Source organism: Macrotis lagotis, chromosome X, assembly GCF_037893015.1.
Source record: "Macrotis lagotis isolate mMagLag1 chromosome X, bilby.v1.9.chrom.fasta, whole genome shotgun sequence".
In the NCBI taxonomy this organism is placed as follows: domain Eukaryota; kingdom Metazoa; phylum Chordata; class Mammalia; order Peramelemorphia; family Peramelidae; genus Macrotis; species Macrotis lagotis.
The window spans coordinates 136,822,901-136,845,616 of NC_133666.1; the positions used below are offsets into that span (position 1 = coordinate 136,822,901).

A 22,716-nucleotide genomic window follows, 5' to 3' on the forward strand; every position below is an offset into this window, starting at 1 on the left:
TAGATTTAGTCCTGTGAGGAACCTCAGAAATCATGGGGTTCCACCTCATTTTACCTTCAAGAAAACTGAGGCACAGAAAGGCAATGGGATTCTGTGAGAGCCAATGTAGGACAGTATTGAAAGCGCGATCTGTCTTCAAATCTAACATTCTTTACTTCATTCCTGGAACTGGCAAAGTCTGAAAACCCAGAATATGGCTGCTTAAACACTGAGTAAGAGACACTGATAGAGATAAATTGGATCTCACAGTCCAATTTTTTCCTCAGACTTTACCATTTCTCAAATCATTGTATAAACAGGGCCAAAAGATTGATCCCAGGTTGTCCAGTTTACTAATAAGCAAACACCACAATTCAGACCCAGGTGCATCATCCCTGGTCCTTCTAATCCACTGTTTTGGGAAAACTAACTCAGTTTTCTCCAGTCATCTTCTATGCTATCAAGAATAAGCAAAAGGAGATCCCTTAAGAAAAGGAGTCAGCTTATTTCTTTCACTTGTTTATTTTAAAACATTAAACCCAAGCTGAATAGAAACCACAGAAATTACATTGAAGAGATTTTTAGTATTTGCCAAAAAAAAGAAGAGAATAAAACAAAAAAGAAAACAACCAAAACCCAGTAAAAAATAGCTACAGTACATCCATGAAACTACCAAGGTTAAAGGAAAAAAAAATACAAGAACAGGTTCAAGCCTCAGTTCAACCCTCACAATTTAAAAACATATTGGGGCAAGTTTAGGGACTTGCAGGAGGAAAAAAGAACTAGGAAGTTGAGCATTTCCTTAAAAAAAAATCATATATATTTATATATTATATATAACGTATATAAAGTGGTATGATATACAACCATTATGGTTAAAAACACAACAACAAAAACAAAATCAGTACAAAAGGCTCAAGGACAGGATGACCAGTCAAGTCCCACCAACACCCTCTTGTCAGAGAAGTTGTTCTCCATGACCTTGACCTTGGGGCCTGGCTCTGAGGGGGTCCCTGGGAGCTGATTGGGATCAAGGGAGGCATCCATTGATGGGGCTTGGGATTTGGAAGGAAAATGCTGTTTTGGAATTGCATAGTGAAATGGGTACCCAGGGCAGCCCTTAGGAATGTTGGTCGGTCCTCCCACCTCCCTACCCTCTAAATCAAAGGGAGCAGGAATGGTGTCCTCCTTCTTCTCTGGCATCCCATTTTGTTTCCAGCAATCTCTGCCTTTATGGAAAAATCAGGGGCCAATGGAGAATATATTGTTCTATAAACTCCTTCATTCTATGAACTTGATCAGAACAAAACTAAATTGCATTTGAGGGTGGAGTTCCTCCAGTGGTCTTGTACTATTACTTGAGAAGAATCAGTCTGGGGTCTAAGACATTCAACATCTTTCCACCCCAACTACTGATAAGAGAGCCTTTGGAACAAAGTGACATGTGAATTAGGAGATGGTAAGGCCAGTTAGTTTGCTGGGGGGAAAAACAAACAATTTTTCTTTGAGTTAGGCCACAATCTTTCTGAGCCAAGCTGGGGAACAAAGCCAGGACTCATTCCAGGGAGGGATGGAGTGGAAGGGCAGGGAATCCCATCTACTTTCAGTCTAACAAGCTACTAGAGAAAGAGAGGACCAGAGTGATTCCTGCTCTCTCCCTCCCTGGAAGAAATCTGGACTTATACTTCCATTCAGCATCACTCCTCTTTCTTTTCAAAAACCAGGATTCCTAGATTTCTACCCTAAAGGGTGAACTATAATGTTTTCTCTCCTAGTACACCAAGATCAGTCTAAGACTATGGGTGCCCATTGTGAAGCAGAAGAAGTTCAAAAGTGTCTGGTTCTGGTTGGGTAGAAGGAGAAGGAATGATATAATAATTGAGAATACCATAGTTATAATCAGAAAATTTTGTGTCTGGCATGGGGAAAAGTTTCAGTCACCCAGAAGGTAGAACCCTGGGATGATGCTTTTGGGACCCTTTAAATCTTAGAGCCCTGGGGAAAAGCACCAACCATCTTGCCTTTGCTATGACCCTGGAGCTGGTTCTCTTCACCCTACCAAACAATGGCCAAGGAATCAGTTCCATAAGACAGATGGAAGATACATTGACTTCTGGGTTAGCGAAAAACTTATATTTAGAAGTCAGATTGGGGTGTAGGATGCAACTGGGGGAGGGAAGGGGTTAAAAATAATTCAAACCAATCTAAGGTAGCAACCTAAGTCACATTGTTTGCCTAGGATGCTAGTTGGGTGTTGCAAAAGCCCCATTCCAAGTGCTGAGTTTTCGGTTTGAACCCCCCCTTTTTTTTCTTTTCCATTTAGGCAAGTAAAATTAACTAAGTTAAGAGATTACAGACAGGATACAAACACTACAGTTAAAGATTCCCAAGACAGCACAAGAAATTCACAGCCAAGTCTGGAATTTGATTTCTTTTAACGAGTACAATGCAGTCTTGAACACTGGACCCAGGAGTTCAACATGCTATTTACATTCACATTGTGGAGATGTCCATGTGCTTGGGAAAAAAAAAAGTCCACAGGCCCCCTCCCTCCCTAAACTGGAGGGTTTTCTTTTCTTTTCTTTTCTTTTTTTTTGTGGGAGGTGGTTGGTCTGATCAGTGGTGGATTTTTTTTGTTTGTTTTGTTTTTGCTCGTGAGGATATGGTGGTAAAAGAACCAAACATACCAGACAAAGTTGATAATGTTTGTGCTTCTAAAAAAAAGACACAGAGATAGCCGAAGCTTAGTCACATCCATGTCCAGAATGCAATGATTAGAAGGGAACAGAGGCTAGAGATGTTTCACATGGAGGAAGTTCCTGATGGTAGCTTCCAAGATGTCCTAGTGATAATGTTCAGGAGGCTCTTTGTGGCACGGGGATGTAAGGTCAGCAGCTCACATGAGTGGTTTAAAAAAAAATAGGTTCAGATGGACCAATGGGAAATTGTTGCCTTGCTCTTAACTTCGCTGCTAGGGATATTGCATGGAGCTGCTGTGAATGGTGTTGGGAGCTATCACAGCATCCCCTGGGGAATGGGCACCTCCCCAGACTTAGAAAACCATGGTCTCTTCCCTGAAGGAGTCTGAGGTCAGATAAGAAGTTGAGTCAAAAGATCTCCCTTCCAGATACCCCCTGAGGTTCTCAATGGCACTGGAGTACTATTACTAACTGATTATAGATTGTAACATTGTTGTCATGGCTAGCTGCCTCCTAGCCTGGCATCTTTTGGAGTGAGCTTCTAAGAAGAGGGATAATGGACAGATCATCATAGCAAAAGGTGATTTCTCTCATGAGGGATCCCTGACCCAAGCAGAAACTCTCTTCTGGTCTCTGAAGCACAACTTTCATTTCCAGGGGATTTATTCCAGGTGGTCCTGTTTTGTTTGTTGAGGAACTGAGGTCTCTTTGGAAAGAGACTGCGCTGCTTGCTCCCTTTTTGTATCTTCAGGTGTGTGTGTGTGTGTGTGTGTGTGTGTGTGTGTGTGTGTGTATAAGCGTAAAGGGGGCAGCATATATTCACAGCTTTCTTTGGTAGGACATTGGTTGCCTAAAATCTGACTCTAGAAGGGGCTCTTTTCTCCCTGCTGCTCCCATGAAACTAAAGACCCTTCCATCCTTCTCCCTGAAAACTTCTTGTTCTCAGAAATGGAAATCCTACCTTGTTCCTTTAGGACCCCATTATACTTTTCTTAAAAATTATTGGGGGACCCACCTCCAAAGAGCTTTTATTTATAAATGGATTATATTTATGGACAGTTACTATATTAGATTTTAAAAGATTTTAGTATTATGAAAATAGTTTATTTCCTTGAGAACCCTGTGAAAGAGTCCTGACCTCATGGGTCCCCAGACCATACTCTTGAGAATTGCTTCTAGCCTAACTCTTACATCTCCAAGGACCAGTAAGGAGGCCTAGGGACAGAATGGGGGTATGGGAATACAGACAAGATAGAAAAAAAAAATCTCAGAACAGCCCAGGGGGATGTAAGTATTGGTCATTTCCAGTAGTAATGGCAATGTGGGTCCCCTCATCTACACTTCTTAGCTGCCTGCCACAGAAGGAACCAAATAGTATGAACTGCTAATTGATGCTTCCTCTCTTCACTACACTAAGCTTTATTTACAGACCCTTACGGACTGTTATTGATGGACTCTAGCATGGCCTCTAACCCTGACAGGCCAGCTAGCTCCTCCTGATCAAGTCAGTGACTAAATCCTGGTCTTAATGCTTTGGATCTACTCTAGGCTCTTTGGGTCTAGATACCTTCTATCTCTGGTAAACAGTTTGCCAAGTAGGTAGGTGGTATGAGGGAAAGGTGAGACTGAGGGAAGGAAGATGACACCTCTCCCAACTTTCTGGCAAAAAGGAGAAAAGAGGCAGAAGAGTATTCTGTAACCCATGGCAACAAGCACCTTATGGTGGATGTCTCATTCCCATTTTGTAGACAAGGAGACTGAGACACAGAGGTTCAGTGGCCAGCCCTAATTCATATTTCAAATGGAAGGACCCCTGTTCAGTCATCACATGGGAGATTCTTCTTTCAGGCAGCTATGGAAAGGTCATCCAGAATGGCTGAAATAATTGGATTGATTGGAAGCACATTCTGCTCACAGTGTCTCCAGAACAAGGAACACATCTTGGCTGCTCCTCTCTCTTGAGCACTTCGCTGAAGCAATTTTACCCCATCAGTAGATCTCCTTTCCTCCAGATATCCAGATTCATTGCTTTCTCCATCTTAGAAATCTCAGTGTGGGTACCACTTCTGGATGAGGAAGGGATTTAAGTGAAGGGGTGCTGGCCTAGTTGAACCATCTCTTCTGGAAGCAAGGGGCCTTGGATCCAGGTTACTATCCAAACCATTGGTCCTGGCCCTGTTCCTCTCTGCCATTCAGGCCCAGTGGTCTGAGGAGTCCAAGGACATGTGGGAAGTGAGGTTAGTGGTTAGAACCAGGAAGAGCAGAAGGAGGGAGGAGATCTCCCATTCACAGTTGGCTCATGAGTCCTTGGCTTTCTATTTCTGATGCAAGCAAACAGACTAGAGAAGCAGAACCTGTTTTCCAAACTCTCAGAAATCTATCTGGGAGGACAATGCTTCTATTCCTGGGATAAAAAAAAATGAAAAAAAAAAGAGGGGAACAGGGAAATAGTCCAGCAGCAACCCCTATACTTTAAGGATGTCTCATCTGGCCTTCGAATGTTCTACCTAGAGATTACAAATATCATTAGTGCAAAAAAAAATAAACCAAAAAAAAAAACCCAACCCTGGCAAGTATTTTGCTAAAGGGAATTTGGCACCAAGGGGGTGGCCAGTTCCTGCTGACTCCTGGTTGGTTCTGGATAGCCACATGAGAGAGGAGACAGAGGCAGGGGACAACACAAGGTTAGGGGAAGGCCAGGGAAGTGAAGGGAGCCCAAGCCTTTGGTTTGACACCAGGTACCTGATGCTCACTCTAATGTGTATAGGAAATTTAAATACTATCATCTCAGAGGCTTCAGGAGGTGATGACCAAGGAAGGGAAAGAGAAGGCAGTGTGAGAGAGAGAGAATGACCTTGGCTGTGAAGGGCACAAAAGGCAGAGGTTTTTACCAAGACTTACAATCCACCATCCCCATAGATAGAGACAAACTTTCTGGAATAAAGTCTCTACCAAGAAGCTAAGTGATGAGCTGGGGAACATGGTTTGTGGGTGCATGTGTGACTGCATATGAGTGTGTTTATGTATGTGTGTGCGAATGTGAGTGTGTAATGTGAGTGAGAGACAGTGAGACAGAGACAAAGAGAAATGAGAAAGTCAGACAGGAAGAGACTGAAACAGTCAGAGAAGAGATGAAAATAGAGAGACATGGAGACAGAAAGTATGTGGATATGTCCCCTTCACAGGTGTGAAGGAATAGGTAGGTGTGTGAGAGAGCTTATATTTGATGGCAAAGAATATGTGTCTAAGTGAGCATCTATCTGGGTCAGTATAAGGGTATACATTTAGGTCAAATTTGAGAGTTTCTGGGTCAGAATGACATGTGTTCACCTGGGTCAGTGCCTTTATGTTTGGGTCACAAAAAGATGCCTATGAGACTGTTTTCCTGACCAGAACAAGGAAACCCTGGACTCAGCACCCTCATAACTTGAAGCTGGTCCAGAATGAATGAGAGAAGCACCGTTAGGAATCACTCCAGAGCCCAGACCTTCAAAGCATCTTTTCCTTTTGCAGGAGGGACAGAGATGAATGAGGCAGAGGAAGAGGAGGAAGAGAAATAGGAAATGGATCTGTTAATATTCCCATTTGGCTTATGGAAGAAGCACATGAATCTGGGCCCGTGGCCTGTGCAGCTCGTGTAGGCTGGAAGGTGAGTCCTTAGCTGCCCCAGGAGCCCCTGCCCTCTCACTGGGCTTGTTCCCTGGTGGTCCTTGGCCTCTCAGGGTCCCAGTGGCCAGATGCTGGGAGCAGCAGAAGCGGGAGGTACAGCGCCAGCATCAGGAGGAGTGGAGGGAGGGAAGCAGAGTGGTTTGGCAAGGGAGCACAGGGGGGCAGGGAGGCAGTTGGCACATTTGCGATCGGTGTCTAATGCCCGCTGCTGGAGTCAGGGCGAGGTTGGTTGGTAGCGAGGTATTTGGCTCTCATGCTGGAGGTGTACTAGAAGAAGAAACAAACAAACAAACAAAAAAAGATTAATGTCAAGAAAGCTTTGTTGGGAGGGAACGTGTGCCCAGCTTGGTCAGCGACATCCACTCTAGGTTTCCAAGACCCAATTTCCCCTGGTCTTCATGCCAGGCCAAATAACAACCTAACCAAGGGCATGTTTGCTACCCTTTGAGTCACTCCTGGGCATCTTAGGGGCCATTCCTCTGCCCTCCTTGCCAGGGGTCAGGCTCCACTAGAGAGAACCAAAGGAGGGGAACTAACATGACCTGCTTTTGATCAAAAGTCACCCGCCAGCCACCCCAGAAAGGGGGACAATCTCCTTGGCTTCAATTCCTGAATTCTTGGCCAGAATGGGAGTTACGAAAATCAGGACAGTTTTTGTTTGTTCTTTTTTTGGTTTCAACCTGCAATTTAATTTCTTTTCAATTTTATAGGAAACTAGAAGGCAAAGAAACTCCATCTAACAATGAAGGCTGGCACTTTGAAGAACTGCCCAGATCACTAAAGAGCTCAGTGACTTGTCCAGGGTCATAGAGGAAATACCAGGGATAGGACTTGAACTTCTCCCTCTCTAAGTCCAGTTCTCTGTCTACTAGGCCATGATACTTCTCAAGAGACAGTTTGCAATCTCTAAACTTGAAGGATAAAACAAGGCCATATTCTGTATCCCAGATGGGGCCCTGGTACCATACGGTAGGGGCTCTCAGAAGCCACCTCACATCACTAGCGTTCTTGTCTGTTCTCCCCCTCCTTCCTTCTCTCTCTCTCTTTCATCTCTCTCTGCTCCCTCCCTTTCTTTCTCTCTTGTTCCCTTTTTATCTCTTTCCCATGCCTCTCCCTCTTTCCCTCTTTTTCTCTCCCCCTCCTTTACTCTCCTCCTTCCCCCTTCTTTCTCTTTCCCATCTCTCTCCTCTCTCTCCAACTCTCTCTCTCTCCCTCTCCTCTCTCTTTCCCCCTTTTCTTTCCTCTTCCCTTTTCTTCCCCCCTCTTTCTCTCTTCTCTTTCTTTCCTGTCTCTCTCTCCCACCACCAGGTGCTTGGAATTAAAAAAGATATAGGTGGAATTGGTCAGAGATCCAACTAACCTCCTCTAGCAATAAGTTTGTCCTAGAGGAAGCAATGTCCTGACATCAAGTACAGCCCTGGCCTCTAAACTGGGGGAGGGGGACAGTCCTCCTGCCATCTGGTATCAGGCAGCTTTGCATTCCTCCAGGGAACCATAATCTCAGGTTGTGCAACATCCAGAAATTCTGAATAAGCCATCACATTACAGAAAAATGCCAAAGATTGAAGGGATCAGGACAGCTGGGTGGCACAATGGATAGAGCACTAACCCTGGAGTCAGGAGGACCTGAGTTTAAATTTGATATTAGACACTTAATTACCTAGCTGAATGACCTTGGGCAAGTTGCTTAACTCCTTTGCCTTGCAAAACAATCAAACAAAAAGATAAAAGGGATCTTAGAGATCATCTCTCTTCTCTACCTAGTCTTTCATTTTATTTTCTTATTTTTAGGTTTTTGCAAGGCAAATAGGGTTAAGTGGCTTGCCCAAGTCCACACAGCTAGGTCTGAGGCCGGATTTGAACTCAGGTACTCCTGACTCCAGGGTCAGTGCTCTATTCACTGTGCCACCTAGCTACCTACCCCCAAGTCTTTCATTTTACAAAAACAGAAATCCAGGCCAGAAACTTCAAATAATTTACCCCATGTTAAGATGAGTAAATGGCCAATCTCCTCTCTAGATATAGTGATTCAATATCAGTTCCCTCAGATTTAGAAAGTAAGCAAGGCTTATTTTTCATGTTTCTTGAGACAGATGAAATCATTCTAAAGCAGGTTCTTAAGCTGTAATGAACTTTTTTTTTTTGCTTTGGCAAAGCAATGGGATTGTGACTTACCCAAGGTCACACAGCTAGGTAATTATTAAGTGTCTGAGGCCCGATTTGAACTCAGGTACTCCTGACTCCAGGGCTGTTTGATATACTCTGTGATGAACTTTTTCTCCTTCTTCTTCTTTTTTTTTTTTTTTTGCAAGGCAAATGGGGTTAAGTGTCTTGCCCAAGGCCACACAGCTAGGTAATTATTAAGTGTTTGAGACCAGATTTGAACCCAGGTACTCCTGACTCCAAGGCTGGTGCTCTATCCACTGTACCACCTAGCTGCCCTGTGATGAACTTTTAAAAATATTTTGCCTATGGTATTTCAACATTATTGGTTTTCTTTGTAATTCTATATATTTTATATACATTTAAAATATTATTCTATATACATTTAAATATTATTCTAAGAAGGAGTTAGAGGCTTCACCAGACTGCAAAATTGTATATCCATGACACCAAAAATTAAGACTAAGAACCTTGCCTTAATAGGTGAAATTCAAATTTGAGTCTAGAATCAAGATGGTCCAAAAGAAGCCTCTGCTGCATCTAGGACTTCTCAAAGAAGAGACTACCACAGACACAAAGTAGTCAGAAGATTTAGATTCAAAACTTCTCTCTATTATTTATTGCTTATGGGATCTTGGGACAAGTAACTTCATTGCTCTGAGTCTTGGTTTCCTCAACCATAAAAGGAATGTTGGATAAAATGAGTTTGTTTTTTTCAGATTTTTCAAGGCAATGGGGTTAAGAGGCTTGCCCAAGACCACACAGCTAGGGAATTATTAAGTGTCTGAGGCCACATTTGAACTCACATCCTTGGTCTTGGGCAAGCCACTTAACCCCATTGCCTTGGAAAAAACCTTAAAAAAAATGAACTCACATCCTTCTGAATCAAGGGCTAATGCTCTATCCACTGCACCACCTAGCTGTCCATCCATGGACATTTCTCTTAAGCAGGACACAGCTGTCAATTAATGCCCCAAGAAGTCACCCCTTCCACTGTTCTCCTGTTCCAAGTGTGGGGGACATTCACATTGGTCCAGAGTTGTACTGACGATCTAATCCCTGATAGTTTTCTCCAGCCTCTTCCTCTGTCACCTAGGGTCAAGAGCTAGAATGGTGGAAGAAACTTCATATAGTTAAGGGGACAAACTCATTCATCTTCAGGCAAGAGGAAAGTCCTAAACCAGCTAGTCAGCCATTCTCATCTTGAGGTTCTCCTCCTTGGGGATCTCCAGGACATAGAGAAGCCACAGCCTCCTTTTGTTGCCCCTATCACTTGTTGGCTATGTGGAAAGGTCAAGGAATTTTATTTCTCAAAGCAAAGTGAGCAGCACTCAAGTGGGAGCAAGGTTTAGGAAATAGCTGGTGACAGGATCATATTAATAGTATTCTATGCAGGAAAAACTGCCTTTTTTGACAAGGCTTATGGAGCTGCATCAAGTTAAGAAGAGACTAGACACCGAGGAGTACTGAAAAGGGAAGAAGAGATGAAATCATTCCTTGAAGACTATGGGTTGAAATGAAGAATTAAGGAGTAAGGGTTCTCAAAACAAGCACAGGAGAAATTCTCCAAACACATTTCAACTAGCAGATCTACTTCTTAAATCGTGACAGTGAAGTGACTGCTTCCAGATCTGTGACTGAAAGACTTTTTAAGACTAGGAAAGAAACCAGGGGAGTGAAATCAAGCATTCTGATCTTGCTATGGTGAAGTAGGGGATTTTGCTGAATGACCCTAAAGTCTCTTGACTTAGTTTTCTCAGGTTCAGTGAAAATGTGGGGAATAGATTGAACCGCCCCAAGGCAGGAAACAAAATATCCTTCCTGGTGGCCACAGAGAGCACTCGCAAGCAAGAGGGACATTAGAATCATGATGAGACATGGCAGATCTGGTAGGAAAGGAATCCAAGGCTACATGTCTTCAGGAGTCTGTCAAAAATGATTCCCCTTAAACAATGTCTGAAAGGAAAGGTCCCCAAACTAGGTAAAAGAAGGAAATATCAGGTCTATGACATAAAAATCAAACAAATAAGCCAGAAACCCTACCTCACTTCTGTTAAGTCATTGTCAAGCAGATTCACAGAAGCGTGTAGAAGGCAGAACAAGATTAATTCTCACAGAATTGGATAAAATGCATCCAAGAATCAGAGAATATCTGAAACCTTCTGTGCTTCATCAACTAAAAGAATGGAGGCTGGACTTGACCCTCCCAACTAAAACAAAATCATGTGGCAAGAACTGTTATGGGACTAGTAAGTACATGATGGATGGATGGATAGATGGATGGATGGATGAATGTATGGACAGATGGAGGGATGGATGGATGGATGTCCCAAGGATATAATCCAATTTCCTTAGCTATAGATCAGAACCTTACCCTGAGAATCTAGGGGAAAATCCACCTATGAAACCCCTGTTCTCACCCAGCTGTAGGCTCTAATATCAAACCTGCAACTAATCTGCTTGGGGTGATTCAGGGATAATGAACTGTTGTTGGGTTATTATGATCTCAACTTGTCCCTTCTTTTTTTTTCCCCGACTCTCCTTCAACCACATCTCTGCTGAATGGTTACAAAAGATAATACCAAAATCCTTACAGGTCTCTTTATGTACCTGCGAGCAGTTCTGGGTCAAAGGAAACCATTAATAAAGTGAAAATCCCTAAATTAAATAACTTAAGTATTCAGGACCATCACATTATCTTCAGATTAACTTGCTTCAGTCTGTGCCATAGGGTGATGATGGGATATAGGGTGAATAGGCATTCAAGTAGTCTGGGCACAGAAAAGAGGTGACCACAGAGGCCAGTGGCTGGCACAAGGACCTTCTGTGGGTGTTTTTGCATGACTTATGATGTCTATAGACTGCAACTCATGTAGTAAATAGCAATTCTAGATTCTGCAAGGGAAAAATGCCCCATGAAAACCTAATCCTATGACACTAGCTGCTACCCTCTCTGTGTGAACCTCTCAGGCTGACTGATATCTTAGTCCTCTCTTGCATAAGGCTATAACATGGACTATAACATGAATCATGGACTACAACATGAAGCCAAGGGGATCTCCGTGCATGCATAAGGGGAAGAAGCCCCTTAGAAATGGAAAAGCTTCCAAGTTGAACCTCCTTCACCAATAATAAAGCAAATCCTATAATCTATTGCATTCCTACAATGAGTTTATAATTTTCCAAAAGTGCTTTCACAATTTTTCTCATTTTATTCCCATAAATATTCCCCAAGAAGGATCATCTCCTTTTTACAGAAAAAGACACTGAGGCACAGGAAAACTAAGTAATTAGCTCTAGGTCACATGAAGCAGACACAGGACTCAACATAGGTCTCCCCACTCTAAGGCCAGTATTTTTTTCTACTAGAACACAGCTGGTAGGAAGAGGTAGGTGCTTTTCCAAGTGAAGGCAGACTAAGTCTATATAAGACCAGTCCAAGAGTAAATATGCCCATCACAGCAGGACTGGTGAAAATACCCAGCCCTGCCTAGGCATGGCCAGGGCACCTGTAGGGGTAAGGAAGAAGCAAGAAGCGCTCAGAGCAGATGACATAGGGAGTGGAAAGGGGAAGGAAAAATGGAGCCAGGTAATTCCACAAAGCACCAGCAACATGCAGAGGGCAGGCCAGGCTTGGCATTTCTGCCCATGCTCCACCTCCAGGTGCCCTGGAGCTGGGGGAGCCCCTATCCTTGAGAGCCCCCAATCCAGCAGAGCCCCCAAAACAAGATGCAACCCAAGCAAGTGACCATGGCATCCAGAGGGAGGTGAGAGCAAAGGAAGGAGAGAATTAGGGAAAGGGACAATGGAGAAGGAACAACTCAGACCCTCTGACACACAGATAGGCAATATGAAACAGACAGTGACTTAATATGGCATGGACACCAACCCCACCCCGACTTTAAGGGGAAGGCCCACCTATCTCCCAGAGACTGCCCTTCTCTTCTGGGTTCTCTCTCTCTGTCTCTTTCTACCTCTGTCTCTCTGTCTCTCTACCTCTGTCTGTCCTCGTTTCCACCTCCCCTCCTCTTGCCTTTGGTTCAGTTTGTTTGCAGTTACACCCAGCTGATCCCACTGAGTCATCAGAACTGTAGTGCTTGGAACAGTCCCTTTCTCCCTTTCCCTGGGTACCAGGAACAAAGGGAATTTGTGTGGTAAAAGAGGCCAGAGTCATGAACTAGGAGCCTGAAGGCAGGGGTGGGGGAGAGGCAAGCAAAGGCTAAATTCATGGGGTTTAACAGGGTTTAGAGAGATCAGTTTAAAAATATTTCTCTTATTTTTTTTGGGGGGGGGGAATGGGAAGAAATTTGGGTTAAATGATTTGTCCAGGGTCACAAAACTAGTATCTGAGGTTGAATTTGAACTTGAGTCTTCCTAATTCTAGGGTCAGTGCCCTACCACTGTGCCACCAAGCTACCCCAAAAGTATTTCTCTTAGTAGGAATTCTTTTGTTTTTAATTCTTGGTATGGTCAGAATATAAACCAACTACCATGCTGTTCAAAGTAATAACAATAATAATAGCTAGCATTTAAACAAGGCTTTAAAGTTTGCAAAGTGATTTGCATAGGTTGACTCCTTGATTCTCACAACAACCTTGTGAGGTAGGTGCTATTATTTCCATTTTATAGAAGGAAACTGAGATTGAGAAAGGAAAAATGACTAGACTAAGCTCATACAATGAAGTATGTGTTTGAATTCAAGTCTTCCTGATTCCAGGTCCAACATATGCCACCTGGCTGCCTAAGGAATCATAATATTTCTTAATAACCCAGAAAATTTTTTGTAGTATGTGGGACAATGCTCAGGAAAATCTAAGAGCTTGAATAAAGCACTTTCTCTCACTGTCTTCATTTGGTACTGGTACTTCTAAGGGTCCTAGGAAGGCCCTGAGACTTCTGTCAGAGAAGTGAGGTCCGGAGTAGGAAGTGAATATCCATCAGTTCTGGGATGGGATAGGGAGTTGCCACTGCTTTTTTTTTTAATATCTCATTTAAGGCAAAGGGGCTAAGTGTCTTGCCCAAGGTCATGTAGCTAAGTAATTATTAGGTGTCTGAGGCTGGATTTGAACTCAGGTCCTCTTGATTCAAGGGTCAGTACTCTATCCACTACGTCACCTAACTTCCCCCATTGCTACTGCTTTTAAAAAGAGGAATATGTAATCTCCAGGTGCCTAAAACACTACTAATTAGCCCCTCAGAGGACTGGAGCAGAAAGGATGTGTGGAGAGCCTTGCAGAACTGGAAACTGTGTGGGCTGGGAAAGCCCTTCCATTAGTAACAAGAAGAAAAGGGCTATAGCCAGCTGGAACTGGCTAAAACTATAAATCAGGACTTGACTTACTGTTTTGCAAATTGTTTAAACTTAAGAAAGTGATGGAAAAAGTGTGTGTATGGCAGTTATTGCTTTGGTACTGTGTTTTTCAGAGAACTGGTTCTTAAACATTTACCAGCATACTATTGGTGATGTGGATCAAGTATATACCAGACCAGCATGGGGGCTGGTGGGTCAATGGGATCTGGAAAGAAATCAGGCTCCATCTGATACATAAGGATGACAACTGGCATGACCTCAGGGTAAAGGGGTCTTTTCTCTCAGAGTAAGGACAACAGCAGCAGTTTAAGCCTGAGTGGAGGGAGGGGACATGACTAGGAGCCCTACAAGTCGAGAGGCTCATGGACAGTTGGGGCCTGGGACCTAGAGGTGGATGCTGCCTTCTTAGCCAATCACTGGCTGAGTCTTGAAATGGGCTTTGCCCCTGGTGGGAAGGGTGTGGAGGAGAAAGATGCAAGGATGGAAATAAATGTGAAAAGTAAAGGCCTTGGCCAAAAACGGGAGAAGGAAGAGGAAGGGGAGGGGGAGGAGAGTGCAGGGATGGAAGGGAGAGGTGGAGCAAGAAGGACCTTATTTCAGTACCTGTTCCATTTGAGGGCGTTGCTGTTACCAGTATGTCCTTGAACTGTCCGAGGGCTTAAGCTGCCAGCTCATATGGCTACTATTGTCCAAGGCAGCCAGATATAGCTGTGATGTCGCAGGAGAGAGAGAAAAAAGAGAGGGCAGCCTCAACCGGCATGAAAAACACAGAGCAAGCGAGATGGTCCATGATGGGCAGAAGGGTGCAGACCCCCTGCAGGAACAGGAAGGGGGGGAAAGGACAGAAGGAATTAGGGAAGGAGGACAGGAATGATTGGGGAATGGGGGGAAAGAGGAGAGAGCAGGAGAAGACAACCAGAACAGACTCATCCATCATCCAGACACGTCACCGCAGCATTGCTTCAATGGGGAGTGACTTCCTTCTGTCTCTCCTTTTCCTCTCTGGCAGTTGAGGCTGCTAAATTTCACAATGACCATGCTGCAGGGGCTTAGACTAGGAATCATTTCCTCTCCTCTCTGCCCTTCAAAAGACCCAACTCAACATTTTCCTTCTCCACAAAGGCCTCTTTGACTCTTCTACCTGCCTACTCGGTCTACCTACCTACCTATTACAGAGCTCTCCCTTCTAGGAGTTCACTCATTTTGATCCTTAATCATATACTGCTTTATATTGTCATTGAGCTCTTCCATCTTTTTCCAGATGGGGTATTAGCTTCTAATGAGTAGGCCCCATCATATGCTTAATTCTTTTAAACCTTAAAGTCCAGGGCACATGATAGAAACTGAAAAAATATCTGCTGAATGAATGAATGAGTGAAATGTCTGGGTGACTTTGGCAGTCCATGTGGATGGGGTTGGGGGTGGGGCAGGGAGCAGGTCCTGTCTATCTGACATTTCTTGATGTGGAAAACAAAAAGAAGATGACTAGGTTCACTATACCATGTGGAAAACTGTCCCTTTTCAGATTCCTTCCCTTCTTCCCAAGGGCTGGAGGTGATGCTCCTTGCCTGAGAGAAGATCTTCCAATGCACCTTGTTTGATATCCAGCAGCTTCTTCCCTGTCTGTCCACTGAGCAGAACAAATTCTCTTGCCAGCATTTCTCCCCCATCCCAGGTCCCACAACTTACATTCACCTCTATTTTGAAATTTGTGAGCTGTTGCTCACCTAAATCAACCGATGAGACTCGCAGGCCTGTGGAGAAAAACCTGTTTTTCTTGGTGATAATAGAAGTCATAAGGCAGAGAAAGAAAGAAGTTCCCCTCTTCCAAAGGAGAAGACAGAACTAGGATGATACAATTCAGAAAGAGGGGGAGAATGGATCATAACATATCTCACCAGTCCTTTGGGGTCCACCAAAGGGACCCAAATCTCCCCATTCCCCACCTACTCACCATGCCATGGTCTGCTGCCATATTTATTTTCCAAGACCTTATATTCCACCAAGAGTCTGCTGCACTCTGACCATCAGTTCTCAAGTTCCTGAGGCTAGTCTTAAGCACAGTAGACTCTGCCAGGGTGGCCAGTCTGGCAGCTGAGACAACTCAGCATTTAAATTGACCCATACTGGGTCTATGTCTAGACCAATGCCTTAGGGTCAGAGCTGTCTGTCTGAGCCTGAACGTGAGAAGAAATAAAATCCAACTCAAGAGGAGGGATTTTCTACCTCCCAATTTGAGACAGGATCCTTCCCCCCTCCCCCATCCCAAAGACCTTTTCATAGATGCCCTTGGGGAAAGAGCTATCCATGTTACCTTTCCAACCCCGCTTTCTCCAGAAATAAAATCACAACTGAACAAAAGTTAAGTCAGAAGAGAGAAAACCAGAGATATGGGTGATCATCCCCATCCTGGAGGCCTCCATGCACAGACTAGATGGAGGACTGGAGTTAACCACCATGCAGAACCTTGGGTACAAATGAGAAGGGACACAGGGTTTAGGTTTGCCAGTGACTCTAGACTTGGCTCTACTTTGCCTCTTAATGTTCTGGTTTGAGTTAGACTTACTGAAGGCGGCGGGGATTCTCGACCAATCAGAGGGGTATTCTCACATCTAGGGTTCTGAAAATTCGCATTCTGGCTCCTGTGGAAAAGGGCAAAATGTGAACTTGTGAGAGATTACCATGGCTCCATAGGAATTTCCTCTTACCATACCTTACAACTTAACAAAAGGTATTACTATTATTCTCTTGAGGACTTAGGATCCTGCTTCACAGGGACCAGGAACTTTTTTTTTTAGGTTTTTACAAGGCAAATGGGGTTAAATGGCTTGCCCAAGGCCACACAGCTAGGTAATTATTAAGTGTGTGAGGTCGGATTTGAACCCAGGTACTCCTGACTCCAAGGCCGGTGCTTTTTCTACTATGCCACCTAGCCACCCCTAGAACCAGGAACTTTTGTAGCCTTCACCCCACCCCCCAACCACAATGTTACTGATATTTATTTTTAAATCAATCTCCTGCTTCCCTCTCAGTCACTCATCTCTTATAAGAAAGATAAAAACAAGGAAAAAGGGGGGGAGGGGCAAACTATCAGTATTCTAAAAAAAAAAAAATCTAACATTCTATATAAGGGTCCACACTAGTAGACCTATTCTCCAGCACCTTTGAAAGGCAGCGAGAGGAAGAATTTTCTCCTATATCTATTCTTTGGGACCAATCTTGTCCTTAGCAACACTGCAACATTATTTTGTATTATTTTGTTGGGGTTTTTGCACTTGGGCTGCTGGAGTAATTTTGTGTAGTTTTTTTGGCCTTCCTTAGTTCATTAGATATTTTGTCAAAGTTTTAATCATGAATTTGGAATAATTGGGCACCTGTGCTGTCAAAGAGGTAGAGGCAATTGGGGAAGAGAAGGGGAAGCAGGTCCTGTCCCTGCCCAATTGAGCCTCCAGTGATGACCAGACTCTCAGCACAATCCTATCCCCTCACTAGCCTCTAACAACAATAAATATCAATGGTATAGCAATTTACAGTTGAGGCTCTGGGCTTTTTTTTTTAACCTGAGCTAAGTAGCTCATGGATTATTTATCCCAATTACATATAAGGAAATTTGGCGTTCAGAGGATTTGTTCTCTCATTGATGATCACACAGTAAGAGGGAGAACCTGCATTCAAATTTAAGTCGGAGTCCAAATCTTAAGCTATCTCTCTCTCTCTCTCTCTCTCTCTCTCTCTGTCTCTCTCCCTCTCTTCTTTCTTCTCTTTCTCCCTTTCTCCCCCCTCTCTCTCTTTCTCCTTTCTTTTTTCCCCTCCCACTCCCCCTTTTCCCTCCTCCCTCTCTTCCTCTTTCCCTTCCCTTCCCTTCCCCCTTCTTTCTTCCCCTCTTTTCTTCCCTTTATCCTTTTCTACTCCCTTTTATTAATATCATTTGGCTTAACATCACCTTCAATTCCTACTATATCCCTCTCTTATCATTTTTGAAGCAGCTGCTTGTTAGAGCTAGAAGAGATTTTAGGGATTATTTAATCCTTCCCTTCAAATACTACAGGTGAGACAGAAACAGAAACAGGTCTTTGCATTCTATCTTCAGTTCTTTCTAGGTCTCATATTAATTTCTCTTCTACATTCAAAGGGTGACTAGGCACACCATCCACAATATTAACAGGCAGCTAGGTGATACAGTGATAAAATGTTGGATTCAGAGTCAGGATGACCTGCATTCAAATCTGCCTAAAATATCTTACTAGTAGTGGAACTCCAGGCAAGTTAATTAATTCTTTTAGCCTCAGTTTCTTCCTTGGCAAAAATGGAGTAATAGCACCTCTGTCAGAGAACTATTTAGAATAAGGAAATATGAGGATGAGGAAATAATATTTCCAGCACTTTGTAAATCTGAAAGCACTACATAAATGTTTGGGCATTGGAGGTAGAGGAAGGGGGGACTGTTGGCTCAGAGGATTATGCTGCCTCATACCCCACATCTGAATGGGGGGGAGAGAAGAAGTGCTCTACCACACTGACTCACATGTACTCTGTGACAGGAGCATTGCTGACTGTGTGTGCTGCTGCAGGGATACTGGTCTCACTGCCGTAGCTGCTCCCACAGCTGTACAGACTAGGCATGTGTACTCGATAGAGGTTGTCATGGGTCTGCCTGGCTCCTGGAGTCGCAGACTCTTCCTCCCCATCATCATCAGCAGCCCTAGAAGAGCAAGATGGCATCAGCAGAATAAGTGAGAAGATGGGTGATCAGAAAAGAAAAGGGACTGATAACAGACAAAAGACCAGAATTGTAAAGTCTGGCTCTGATTTTCCTAGGAAGTATCAACTGATCAATCAAAAAAACATTCATTAAGTTTCTACTATGTAACAATCACCATGCTAGACAATGGAGATATATAGTTTCTCTTCAAGAAACTAAAATGCTATTGGGAGATATAATATGTATTCACAGGAGCACATATATTCCTGCTTCTTTCCCTCCTCCCTGTCCAGTATTTCAGAATTCAGCCTGAACTAGATTCTAAGACAATTGAGAAATGTTTAATAAGATAAAAGTACATAAAATATAATGCCAATGTGTAGTCAGCAGGGATCCTTTCTATCTGAGTTTAGAGGACTATTCAAAACAAAACAAAACACTGCTTTAGAGGACAGTACACAAATCAATGTAAATGGTACTAGATTTTACAAAAGCTAGAAGCTAGGCCAACTTGGGCAAATCACTTATCCTTCCTCAAACTGGGTTGCTTCCCATTTAAAGTAGATTAAAGTAAGGGGCAGCTAGGTGGCCCAGTGGATAGAGCACCGGCCTTGGAGTCAGGAGTACCTGGTTCAAATTTGACCTCAGACACCTAATAATTACACTTAATAATTACGTGGCCTTGGGCAAGCCACTTAACCCCATTTGCCTTGCAAAAACATAAAAAAAAATAAAGTAGATTAAAGTAGACCTAAAGTAGGTCTCTTAAGTCCCTCCCAACTTTTATATTCTACAGGCTACAGATCTAAGTTTATTCAGGACATGAAATAAGGTAAACATTATATCAAATATCTTCTCTATTTCTACCCTTCCACTCCCTCATCTCCCATACCTCCCACCATTTCTTTCCCACCATTTCTTTCTAATTCCTTTGGAATTCCAATTCCAAAATTTCTGAAATTCCTTTATCTGATGATAAGTTTTTATCATTTTGCTTCTCCATCTGCTTTACTATCTGTAGCACTGATCTTCTTCATCATGACCTCTATTCCTTTCTTCCCCTACACTCTTTTTTCTTTCCTATCTTGACCCTCTGAAGAACCAGTTCAACTGTATTTAAGTCCTTTTCCTCCTTCACTCATTATGGTTTGCTAAGACTCAACCTTGTATTACTTCCAACACCCTCTGCCTTCACTTTCATTCTTGTGCTAAAATGAGACCTCAGAAAATCATGAAGTTTGGGTCTTTTGAAAATTTATAATACATAATATCAAATGGGTCCTCTCTGCTGCAAGGTAATTGTTTTACATGATACTAATCAATTCACTAGCTCACTCATCACAGCAGCTATTCCAAACCTCTTCATCCCTCCTCAAAAATCTCAAGGCATTAATACACCACCACCACACCTTTCAACTGAGATCCTTGGCTCATCTCACTGAAAACACTTCTCACTCCTTCCTGCTAGCTCACCTCACATCATTCATATGTCTTCTCCCATTATTTCCTTTGGCCATCTTGCAAGAAGTGACTCTTTTCCCCCCTCTACATTCACAATGACCCCATTCTATTCTCTCTTCATTAGCAAGTTGCCTTTCTATTTCTACTCTCTCTGTTATCTTCAGATTCTCTCTGTCCTCCACTGTTTCACTGCTTTATCTGATCACATCATCATGTCTCTCCCCATATTTAAAAAACTATCCCTTGATTCATTGCCAGCTATTATTTTATATCACCACCCTTTAAAGGCTAAACTTTGAGAGAACCATCTAAAATTGGTGCCTCAATACAATGATTCAAGATAATTCTGAATAAATGGAAAAGGCTATCCATTTTTAGTAAAATAACTGATGGAGTCTGAATGTAGATAAAAGCATACTTTTTCTTTACTTTCTTTCTTTTTCTTGTTTTTTAACTGTTTTCTTTCACAACATGATTAAAATGGAATTATGTTTTGCATGACTGCACATTAATAACCAAAATCAAATTGCTTGTCTTTTCAATGAGGGGGGAGGGAAGGAAAGAAGGGAGAAAACAAAAAACTAATAAATGTTAAAAATTGTTTTTACATATAATTGGGAGAAATAAAATGTTAAATTAAATTTAAATTGGTGCCTCCCATATATAATCCATATAAAAATGTTTGCATTCCTAATGAGGAGAAAAAAGAATATGGAATTCAAATTTTTTAAAATGAATGTCAATACAGAAAATGATTAATATGTAAACTTGTTAAACACAAATGTACATGCATAGCTTTTACAGACTATTCATCACTGAGGGAAGGAGGTGGGAAGGGAGGATGATAGAAAACTGTGTAATTTATAAATATGCAAGTGAATGAATGTTGAAAAACTTTCATAACATGTAATTAGAAAAATAAAATAAAAAATGAATGTTAAACATTTTTACATGAAATGGGGGGAGAAATAAATTATTAAATTTTAAATAGGTGCCTTCACTTCCTTTCCTTTTATTCTCTTCTAAACACTCTGTAGTTTAGCTTCCAAACTCATCATTCAACTGAAATTACTTTCTCCAAAATTACCCAAGGTCTTTTCTCAATGCTCATCCTTCTTGACCTCCCTTTTGGTGAAAATGACATCAGTTCCCCTCTTCTTTATATTCTCTTCTCTCTGAATTGTTGAGATATTGCTTCTCAGTTTTATGTCTTCCTGTTTCACCTTTCCTTCCCAGCTTATTTGTTAATTCTTCATCCAAAGTTCTGTCCTTGACTCTCTTCTCTTCTTCCTTTAGACTATCTTGTTTGGTCATCTTTTCCAGATTTCATCCATTCAAATATCATTTTCTATGTGGTTGATTCTCGGATCTGTTTATCCAGCCCCAACTTTTCTTCAGACTTGGTATTCCATCACAAGGCTGGATATCTAATGTTTGACATCTTACAGAAATCTCAGACTCAAAACATTCAAAAGAAAACTATTTGTTCCCCTCCCTCCCAATATCTTTCCTTCTTCCATACTTCCCTATTATGTGAGAGCACCATTCTCTTCCCAGGCACCCAGGCTCACAATTTAAAGGGAAGCTAAGACAATATGTACTTTGATAGCATCATTATATGTGCCAGTTCTCATGCTAACTACTTTACAAATATTATATCATTTGATCCTCACAACTCTGCTAGCAAGTAGATGTTAGTTGTTTTTATTATACCCATTTCACAGTTGGGAAAACTGAGACAAACTGAGGTTAAGTGACTTTCCCTGGTCACACAGGTAATAAGTATCTGAGGTCAGTTATGAATTCAGATTTTTTTTAACTCCAGCCAAAATAATATCACCTATCTCTCAGGAAGATAGCTAGGTGACAAAGTTGAAGAGAGTGCAGATCTAGAGTCTCCAAGATTCATCTTCCTGAGTTCAAATCTGGCCTCAGACCAGATATGCAAATGAATGTTGAAAAACTGTGTGACCCTGGGTAAGTTACTTCACCCAGTTTGCCTCAGTTTCCTCATCTGTAAAATGAACTGGAGAAGGAAATGGCAAACCATTGCAGAATCTTTGCCAAGAAAATCCCCAATTAGATCACATAGACATGATTGATAAATGAACATCCACGACATTTTCTGACCAGGCCCAGCACTTTAATTCATTGCACCATTAACTGTCATAATAATAATAGCTGACATTTATCTAGCATCTATTAGATAAATACCAGGCCACCTAGCTTCCTCAAACATCCTCCTCAACTCCTCACTCACATTCACCCCAAAGATGCAATCTGTTGCCAGTTCTGTCTTCACAACATTACTCATATATAACCTGTCCTCTCCCCTGACACTGCCTAAGCCCAGGCCTTTCCTAGTTCCCACCTGGAATACTGAAATAGGCTCCTGCTGGTCTCCCTCCTCAATTCTTTCCCCATTTCAGCCTATTCTCCACTAATCTGCAGCACTGATCTGATCATGTCAATTCCTCCAGTGGCTCCTTCCAGAATATTAAAAAATTTTAAAGAAATTTATTTATTTGTTTTTTCAACTATACACAATGCTTGTTTCTAACCAATCTTTTTTTGCAAGGTTTTGAGTTTTACATTTTTCTTCCTCCCTCCCTTCCTTCCCCAATAATTTTTTTCTAGGTTTTTGTAAGGCAAATGGGGTTAAGTGGCTTGCCCAGGGCCACACAGCTAAGTAATTATTAAGTGTCTGAAGTTGGATTTGAACTCAGGTTCTC

At 42.4% G+C, this 22,716-nt stretch overlaps 1 protein-coding gene across 2 annotated transcripts in view; it reads right to left on the reverse strand.

The window, feature by feature from the left end:
- Positions 1-570: 570 nt before the first annotated feature.
- LOC141500071 (protein tweety homolog 3-like) overlaps positions 571-22,716 on the reverse strand; it is a 181,083-nt gene continuing 158,937 nt past the window's right edge. The window contains exons 12-14 of one of the 2 annotated variants that reach the window (XM_074202956.1): positions 18,347-18,523; positions 16,388-16,463; positions 571-6,614 (exon numbers count right to left, since the gene is read on the reverse strand). In XM_074202956.1, the coding sequence (XP_074059057.1) occupies positions 6,543-6,614; positions 16,388-16,463; positions 18,347-18,523 (325 nt within the window). In that variant the 3' untranslated portion in view covers positions 571-6,542. Of the gene's footprint in view, positions 6,615-14,754; positions 16,464-18,346; positions 18,524-22,716 lie in introns of those variants that run through there. The other variant, XM_074202955.1, reaches the window with a different exon arrangement.